The sequence below is a fragment of the Phycodurus eques genome, chromosome 13 (genome assembly GCF_024500275.1).
Source record: "Phycodurus eques isolate BA_2022a chromosome 13, UOR_Pequ_1.1, whole genome shotgun sequence".
Taxonomy (NCBI): Eukaryota; Metazoa; Chordata; class Actinopteri; order Syngnathiformes; family Syngnathidae; genus Phycodurus; species Phycodurus eques.
In genome coordinates, this window is record NC_084537.1 from 25,451,319 (window position 1) to 25,461,461 (window position 10,143).

At 43.0% G+C, this 10,143-nt stretch overlaps 1 protein-coding gene across 1 annotated transcript in view; it reads left to right on the top strand.

The window, feature by feature from the left end:
- Positions 1-3,341, top strand: part of LOC133411448 (MAGUK p55 subfamily member 7-like) — a 28,064-nt gene extending 24,723 nt beyond the window's left edge. Inside the window, exon 17 of the mRNA XM_061693847.1 lies at positions 2,331-3,341. Coding sequence (XP_061549831.1) covers positions 2,331-2,561 — 231 coding nt within the window. The 3' untranslated portion in view covers positions 2,562-3,341. The remainder of the gene's footprint in view (positions 1-2,330) is intronic.
- The last annotated feature ends 6,802 nt before the right edge of the window (positions 3,342-10,143 follow it).

Below are 10,143 nucleotides of genomic sequence, written 5' to 3' on the forward strand. Positions count from 1 at the left end.
TGTGTGAGTTTTTTTTTTGTTTTTTTTTTGATTACACAATGATGTACTGTATAACTGTGCTGGAATATTCATGAACATTTTATTCTCAGAAAATAGAGTGTGTTTGCATATGTTTGGGATAAAAAGGGGACTTTTATAATGTCCATCTGGCCTTTCACTGTTTGACCTCGGCTACCCACGTCACCCTCGTCAAAACTCGGAGGCCACACACCTGCGCTTGCAGCGCGGGCGGAGGTTGGCCAGTGTGCGACACCTCAGGCATATCTTCTCCATGCAGTGTTTCCAACTGCTTGCGTAGCTGGTGGGAAACGGTCTCAAGTCTCAGCATGCAGCCATGCGCCATGTCCCAGTCCGTACAGATCATCATCTGTGTCAAACTCAAGGGCCTCGTGCCAGATCCCGCCCTCCGTGTCATTGTATGTTATCCATCGTAAAAATAATCATCATCAAATGCAGGGATTATTATGTAATATGATGGGTCGATAGTTGTTAACTCTTCAGATGAAGCAATAATAAATTCCATTAGTGTTTTCATCGCATAATAGTTTACACTGTTCACTGTTCCTGGAGTAATTTATCCTTCCGTTTACCCCAAAGAAGAAGAAATTCCCTGCGGCCCCCACTGGGTGGCCGGTTGTCGGGGCTGCTCTCAGGTGGACCCCTGAACCCGATCCCGATCCCGATCCCGCCCCTCGATTGATCGGGTGGGGTCCTCAGCTGCCACGGTGCGGCCACAGCGATTACAGGACACTTCTGTCCGTCTTTGTGCATGTAAAACAGTATCAATTCACTTGCATGTATCTGCAGGCACACACCCCTAGGACTCTTTCACTGGGTGTGGGGTCACGCACTTACTGCGACAAATAACAGAGTGTAGCACTACAGCCCCATGCAACACTCATATTTAATGTTTCATTGTTGTAGATAATGTAATGATTTACTTCGCTCATCCTGTTTGCAATTAGTGCTTTGTCTTTTGTCTTTATTTCTCTCTCCCTTCTCGAAACTTTGTTCTGTTCGACTGATCAAGTCTGATTCTCAATAAACCTCAATAATAATACCACAGCGGAAGCTTAAAAACGCCACTGTGACACAGTAAAACTGTTCCGGCATGAAAGGGATACAGATTTTCCATTCTGCTTGACCTAACAGCTGAACAGGACAAAAAAAGAAAAAAAAAAAAAAGAAGAAGACATTTGCCCTCTAATTCGAGCAGGCTTCATCAGTTCATGCAACTAGGAAAACTCAACTATTTATGCTCCAGCTTAGAGGCATGCCCCACACCACGTATGATATTCTTTTGGAATGCAAAAAAGGGGAGAGCCATTAAGCCGCCTGTCCGAGAGGTCAAGACCCAGCTGTCTATATCTGCACCTCCAAAAGAAACAAAAATTCTGGACAAGGAAGACAGATGGTTTGAAAGAAGAGTGAGAGAGGTCATACACACAAAGGTGGAAAAACCATCGCTTCATGGAAGAGGGGGCTTACGAAATCACTTATATCCCACTTACAATGCTGTCCTTTCGTCCATTCCAAAGAAACTCAAAACTCTGGTCCAACAAAGAGCACGGCTTCCTTGACCGTTAGGCAACTCCACGACCACTTTACTACTGAATGGATTGTGAATGAGGGAGTTTCAACCCAACGACTCTCGTGGACTGACAATGACCTCTCAGTCTGGCATCTTAACGGCTCGCTCCCTTTTTTGCATTCCAAAAGAATGATACCAAATGTGGTGTGGGCCACGCCTCCAAGATGGAGCATAAATAGTTGCATTTTCCCACACAAAAACTAGCTCGTGCGTCCTAACTAAGCTATGTTGCATGGACTGATGAAGCCCGCTCGGATGAGAGGCCGAACGTCTTCTAAGACGAAGAGAACAGTCCAGTTACATTCGATTCAATGCCCTGAGAAAGTACCTAATTGTGATTTTGACGCACCGTTACACCCCAAGACATTACAGATTTTTAATTGGCTTGTTGTAACCGCCCCCCTGAGGGTGAGCATAATTCCTAACCTGTGACGAAAACAAGTTTGACCCTCCTGGTATAGATGAATGTTTGTGTGGATCTTCCACATCTTGATACCTTTCTAAAACTACTTCCAGAAGGATGTTTGCTCACCTTGAGGCTAGGCCACAGCTTTCTTTCTTGTCATTATTCCATCACCAGGACCTTCATGGTACTTTGACCTGCTTCAATTCAGATCCCTTTCTTCTTTTCGTTATTGAACTCACCAATCACATCCTGCGCAAAGGTTAATTGACTTAGTGATAAGCAAATCTATCATCCTTATAACGAAATAAACAGTCGGCTGTTTTCTTTCCACAGGAGGATGATTTTGAAGATATGATTCAGTTGGCCGAAACCATGGAAGCCCAGCACGGTCACATGTTTGACAAGGTGATCGTTAATGGAGACCTCGCCACGGCCTTCAGAGAGCTTAAGGCGGACCTCCAGCGGCTTCAAGAGGAAGACGTCCGCTGGATTCCCGTAGAGTGGCTTTGCTCCTCGCCAACTAAGGTGAGGAGGAGCTGTGGTCTTCTGGCAGGCTGGATTTGAACTTGAGATCACAGGGGAATGATGGGAAATAATACGCAACACCACCACTTATAATTGTGTTAAATCAGTAACACAGCGGTTAGAGACCGGGCCAAACCGAGAATAGCAAAAATCCGGCACAATTCATCTGCGAATAGGTGACGCCGCGAGGGCTGAACTGCGAGTATGCAGATGTCCACTGTACAATACTTTCTGCTCGTCGTATAATTCATTTCTGTCGTATTTGAAAAGTTTTTCCATTCGTAAACAAGGCCTGTGATCATCGCAGGAAGAGTGTTCCATAGCTTTCCCTGAACATATACGTAGTTAATTAGGTAACCAGACGACTCCAGCCATTTATGTCGCAGTGCCAGTTTTCTATTGGCATTTGACTGAAATAACGTCGGCTCGAACAATTATATTGGAAAACAAAAGTTGGGAGGAGTGGTTTTGGGTGGGATTTGCAGAGCTTGCGGTTGAGCGTAACCTTTCCCTGCCAAGTCGCAAACATTTGCATGGAATTTTTATGACAGTTGCTGCACTTCAATTAACATAATGTCATGTGCACGAGAGAAATATTAGTAGCAGGCGTAGAATTTAGAGGCATAAACAACAAAACATTCCCCCAAGTCCTGCAGAAGACCGTGCTCATTCCATTTAATATTGCATGGGGAGTATGAGGAGTCTTCTAAACATTTCTACTAGAAAATTTTAGTAAGCGGTCTTTTATTTCTGTACTTTGTTTGTAAATGCTTTTTACATTGTATTCATGTAAAGGACATTTAGTTACCTTGTGTATGAAATGTGCTGTATAAATAAAGCTATCTTGCCTAAAAGTGTTCATTTTGGACCTGTCAAAATAAATTTGCTCACTCGTTGTTGTCGTGTCCAAAAATTGGGGCTTTGGTCTAGCAAACGTTACTGATCATATTCACAGGAGCTGCCTCATGGAAATCCTCCTGATGCCTGGATTCCTTCACTCGGTTATTGTTCTCCTTTTGAATGGCTAAATGAAGTGGTGAAGTGTTGTGGGCGTGTTGGCGCAGTGAGGGCGTGCCCTGGGAGATAGGCTTGGTGGAGTGAGATTTTGGTGTCAATAAGTCCGTCTAAATTTGTGCCTACCGGGACCACGTCTGTCTTTTGGCACAGGTGATCTAACGCGATATTGGTGAATTTGATCGGTGCACATGCAGGCAGACCGATATGCGCGCTCCTTGGACGTGTGTGGTGGATGACAGACTTATTTCAAGAGTGGGCATCGAACACTCTGAATCATTGTAGAAATCAATTCTTTACGTGCATTATTATTAGTGTCATTTTTCTTAATCATCCCACGTACTGGTTGGTACGCAGCTGGGGGGGGGGGGGTGTTTGGGGGAGTGGACACGAACGAACGATAGTTGGTTGGGATGTACAGTAGATGGAGATGTTTGGACGTATTAAAGTCACCAGCTCTGTCTGTAACATTGTCTGTAGCCACACGGCCGGAGCGGTGACAATGCTCCAGTCGCACACAGATCACTGCGTCCTCTTCCGCATAATGAGAAGTCTCCATGCCATACTATTACGCTGCTTTTAAAGGGAATGACAGAAGCTGCTTTGATTGGACGGGATTGAAGTTGGCTGTCAATACGCGCAGCCGTCCCAGTTTTAAATGCGCTGGGGGTACGCCGGTCCACAAAATGACCAAAACCGGGTCCAGCCCGCCTCCTCGCAGAGTTTACACTGAACGCAGCGCTGGATTTAACCTAGTCACAAAAACCTTCAGTATTTAAGTGGTAAGAAAGATGGCGGGGTAGCGATGCATTAGTTGCGCAATATGTCTGATCCCCAAAACGCTCCAAACAATCTGTCAGAAGAAAAGTCTCTCAGCTGCCAGACGGAAAGCCCGATTTCAGCGCAACGTGGCAGCGTAAGTTCATCACAACACTGACAATCTGCAGGCACCCTCTGAGATCATAATGGTGCCATTAAGACAGCGGCCCCATCCAGTGAAAAGCCGCTGTTGTATGTTCGCTGCAGCTCCAACTTCAAACACTACACAGAAAACTATGATGTCAGTGGGTTTCGGATCATTTGGCTCAATCCTGTTCAAATGTATGAAAAAATAAACAAGATTAATGTTAAACAATACGTTCACCATTGAATGATATTGAACACAACTTACGACAATGGGGCCAGAAAGTGTAAAAGATTTTCTGTTTTGTGTAACAGAATAATAAATAGATTAACATGAAAATGTGTAACCGCAAAGGAGAAGAGCCTTATTCCCTTCTGCATATTCTGTAGTTTTACTGCTGAAGTTTGGCTCACAATTGGGCCCGTCAGCAAACTGAAGATAGATGCTGCTGTATTAATGTCACTGCATTAGTTAGGACTGCATGTCTCTTGTTGCATTAATCACTCATGCACAGAAAAGAAAATAATGGCTCAAATGAGCACTGTCGGTCGCATCAGCTTAGCAGGCAAGCTACAAGAACTGAATATGGAAGAAAAAGAAAAAAAAAAAAAAAAAAAAAGACAACTTCCACTACTCTGGAAATACTTTTTACAAGATCTCAAGTTCTTCCACAGCAAACTCATCAAAATGCCAGGCATGCGCACAGACATTTTTGGGGACAAGTGCTAAAGCCAAAAAAGGTCCTCCATCACCAAAATGATTTGTACAACTAAGAAAAGTGCTGCAGCAGTATGCCTTTAACTTGGGTCAATCAGTGAATAATGCTTTGGACAACTTGGAAGCATAGAACTATCCAAAAAGTATTGTGAAGGTGCAAAATGTAGATTCAGGGAAAAACTCATTCAAGAATGTCAAGCTTGACCCAGATTTAATTTAAAAGTTGAACAAGAGGGGGCGGCTGAAGAATTGTGTCCATAAAGTGTAAAAACACAATTCATCAAAATGAAGGTAAACTCACAATAAGCAGACTTTCGCCAAAACTCCTGTAATATCTCCTGAGATATGAGATTGTACAGAACCCAAGTTGTTGTATTTTCTTTTTTTTGTCAAAACATACAAAGCCTGATCCACACATCTGTTTGCCAAAAATATATTTTCCTATAACTTTCCCCATTTTTGTAATTTTGACAGTCAAAAGACAGCAGAGGAAAGTACGATGGTGCTTTTGCATAAATGTGCTGACAGATGTGCACATGGAGTGCACAAATCTCAAGAAAAGCTAGGGGAAAAAAATGAAAGCTCTTTTTGAGGGAGGTGTTGCTTTGAATGGTAGTGACGGAAAACTGACAATTGCGCAAATACAACATAAATAAATGAATCCGTTTGAAAAGTAAACCCTTTAGCCATTTCTCAGTGAACATGAGAACAATTCTCAGCAGCATTGCAATATTAAATGCAATTATTTGAAGAATTTCATTTTTGTGAGCTGAATGTCAAAATTTGCAAGAGGTGTTTGATCCTTTATTCGACCAATATGTTTCCAATGACTTGATTCTATGCCTTTCAGAACAGGTTATGCAAATATTTCATTTTAGGTTCCTCCAGAAAATGTATCCGAAAGCCGTACATCCGCAACCTTTTGTGATATCCCGCTAGACAGTTTCTGTATTTACAGAAAGTAGATAATAGCACCACTACTCATTCACTGCCACCGACATATATGTATATAAGTCAAGTAAGTTTTCATCAAAGTAGGCGTGGAAGAGGGTCTCGCCCAGCTTCCAAATGAAATTCAGGTTTGTAAACCGCGGTTATGACTAACAGGTCCCAGTAGATGGCGGCGTTGCATTGCCTTGAATTTGAGATCAGCACAGCTTTTGAGTATTAGATAAAGATTAGGGTGTGAATCTCTGCTCGTCACGTCAATTATGAGGAGAAATGTAAAGTGATTTCTGGCACCTTACACTCGAACGGAGTAGGAGTATGGTATAAACCGTATACGTGTATAAACAGTATATGTGTGCTGGTATGCGAGTCTACGGTCGGTAGTAGAACGTGTGTCGCGATCGTGAGAAAAGATAATGCAGCTTACGGAGTGAATAGCGAACATCGTGTAAAAAAAAGCCACCGACATTCAGCTCGAGCCATGCGCTGAGTCAGCGTTGGTCGGAAACCTTTTTTTTTTTAACGTTGTATATCTGTAAGTAAATGACTATGCTGTCAACAAAAAAACATTACTCTGTCTTGTTTTTGTTGTCTGACAATTTGAGGTGTCACAAAAGCAAAGAAATATTAGCGTCAAAGTCACTCTTCTGTTTTTCTCGGCTTTTTGGTCCGAAAGCCATGTTCTACTGCTGATTACTACGTTTGCATGTTCTCCCTGGGCTTGCATTGGTTTTCTCAGGTTACTCGAGTTTTCTCCTACATTCAGAATAGAACAGAGCTTTATTGTCACTGTCACAGGAACTACGAAAATCACTTGGGTATCTCCATATTTGCAGCATTGAGGTAAACAAAAACATGCATTGAAGACTAAAAGGTGTTGAGGATGAACATGAGTACTTGTTTATGTGCCCTGCTATTGGCTGGCATCCAGTCCAGGGTGTACCCCACCTCTCGCCCGGAGTCAGATGGCATCGGCTCCAGCGACCGTAACAAGGATAAGCGCTAGAGAAAATGGATGGATGCTGAAATCTCAAGTACTGTTATAAACACAAAATATGTTCCAAATAAAACTGTCTCCTGTCTTCTGTCCAAGTTTTTTTCTCATCCGAAATCTGCATGCAAGGGAAGTTTCAGTGCAACTTTCATCACTCAGTGATTTTCCTCTGCGGAGATTAAAACATATATACTGCAGCTCAGTTATAATATATTCTTTTGTCAACTAAGAGTTTCTGTGTGTTTTTCAAAAAGTATTATCCGCAACCGTGTTTGTCTCTCTCTGTGAAACGAACACCACGTAGACAAGAAGAGATTCTGCATGTCTTTGCACAGCCCTTTTTTTTGGTTTTTTTTAATCTGTCTCTGGGCTGTTGAAGATGGGTGTGTTCCCTGCTAATATCAACACACAAGCACAAGCACAAGCCACGGAGCATGTCACAGAGGGACGAGACTAAATGGTGTGGAATAGCATGTAGCAGTCTGACAGCTGCAGAGGAATGCGAGTGGAGGAATTTACAATTTCCCGAACAGGGACGGGATGCGCCTGGCTGCTCCATGTGTTTTTCAGCTTTGTTCGCTATCACACCTGGAACTGGAAATACCGCTTGAACTGTGAACCACGACACGAGTCGAGTCAAATTCACGCAAGTGCTCGCTCGTATTAAAACGCAACTCAAATATTTTCATGCTGAATTGAACACGATTCAATTATGACATTGCACGTTGCAAGTTTTTCTCACGCAAGAATGTTTTGATATTTCAAAAGTTCCCTTACAAGATCAGTAAAGTGAAACTGTAATAGTCGTGTAACTATTACAGTGACTTTCATCCATCCATTTTCCTTCCCGCTTCTCCTCACGCGGGTCACGGGCGTGCTGGAGCCTATCCCAGCTATCTTCGGGCGAGAGGCGGGAAACACCCTGTACTGGTCGTCAGCCAATCGCAGACAGTGACTTTCTCAAAGTAATATAGCTCATTACATTTTGATGACTTTTTGTAATTTCAAATGAATGCTGCAACAGGACTCTTGGATGTTTCCTCTAAAAACGTGGACTCAAACTATGGATCTTTATTTTGGAATTAACCACATATTTGTTCTTTACACAAATAATAAACTGATAATGTAATGATGAAACGTAAATACATCATTTGTTTGTTGCGTTATGTGTGTACAGCATGTGGAAAACCTGATACCATGTTGACTTAATGACAAATGTGCAAAATTGAGACAATTAGTGAATGTTCCAGAGTCTACAACTATTCAGATGAAACTGTTCAAAAGTCATTGTTCTTCAATGTGTTCAAAAGTGTAACGGAGTCGAACCTTTTCAAAATCTCAGACAAGCTAATAGATTGCACCACAAGGTGGCCCTTCAAGGTCATGTTTGGAAAAATGTCATGTTTGAGACTACGGCAGAATGGCACAGAGATAGCCAATCGCAAGCATTGGCTTTAGAATGAGGAAGTGAAGTGGGAAAAAAAATCTGAGCTTTTGTGGCTATTTTTCAAATGTAATTAAAATTGTAATTATGGAAGACATGTTTAAGTAAGACTTGAAGTGCGTGGTCGTAGCACAATTAACCAAAATTATTATTATTATTACAATATATGAGGATGGGCGGTACGGTGACCGACTGGTTAGCACGTCTGCCTCACAGTTCCGAGGACCCGGGTTCAACTCCGGCCTCAGAACTGTGTGTAGAGTTTGCATGTTCTCCCCGTTCCTGCGTGGGTTTTATCCGGGTACTCCGGTTTCCTCCCACATCCCAAACACATGCACGACAGGTCGATGGAAGACTCTAAATTGCCCGTAGGTGTGAATGTGTGTGCGAATGGTTGTTTGTTTATATGTGCCCTGCGATTGGCTGGTGGCCAGTTCACAGGGTGTACCCCGCCTCTCGCCCGAAGATGGCTGGGATAGGCTCCAGCACGCCCGCGGCCCGCGTGAGGATAAAGCGCTACACAAAAATGGATGGATGGAAATTTCCAAAACAAACTGTAATTTAATAACACATTTTCTCCCTGAAATGAAATGGATTACAATTACATACATTTTGTAATTAAATTACATAATCTCGTTACATGTAATTAACTCCACTGTCTATCATAATAAATTAGACTCACTTGTTTTAATGTGTTAGGTTCCTCTTCTTTCTTGAATTCACAATGTGTCGCACCGCTATGACGTCACACTACGACACTACTCACCTATCCCCATTCTACCTATGGACCTCGATGCGGTAACACAAGCCAAGTCGGGGCTCCACGTCCCAAATCACACTGAAATGATATGTCGCGCTTAATGGAAACAGCTCAAATGCCCCCCCCAAAAAAAAGAAAAGCCACATTGTGCAGACTGCAGACAGTGCAAAAGATTCACAGTTCCTAAACCCCACTGCACATGGTCGCACACAAAATAAGCAGCACTGGCTGGAGAGCAAAGCCAGTGTTATTTTCCAGTGCTGGTGTTGACATTACAATGGCCCAATTTGTTCTGAAATTCAGGATTCACCGCCTAGCACGAGGCGCTGCTTGGTGGTTTTGCTGGTTATAAGGAAACTTGTAATTCCAGCTCCCGAAGCCCCCGGTACAACATGCGATGTTATTTGCTGACACGATTGTTGGTCAAACCGCAAGCTGCGAGAGGCTCGTGTGCCTCATGTCGAAAATATGAGCTCATGCCGAACTGCTCCACAGCAGACAAAATCTAATAAGCACGTTTGCCGTGCAATAGTTTGCATATCTTGGGTTGCTCCTGCTGCTGCTCAGTGAGGGTTCCCTCAGAGTGGCGATTGGATGGTGGGAGGACCAATGGGCAGGAGTGGAACAGGTTATTTGAACTCTCCGAAGTGCTGCTCAACAAAACCAGACTACATTCTCTGACTTTTCAAACATTTTTCACTCTGTAATTGGAACTGCAGTCCTGCCATCATCTTCAGAGAAAAGACTGAGGACTATTTTCACCATTTTCGAGTGACTTTGAACTTTATCCAGAATGGGAATCTACTGCATCTATTTATTTCTGTCAAACCTCCGTTGCAC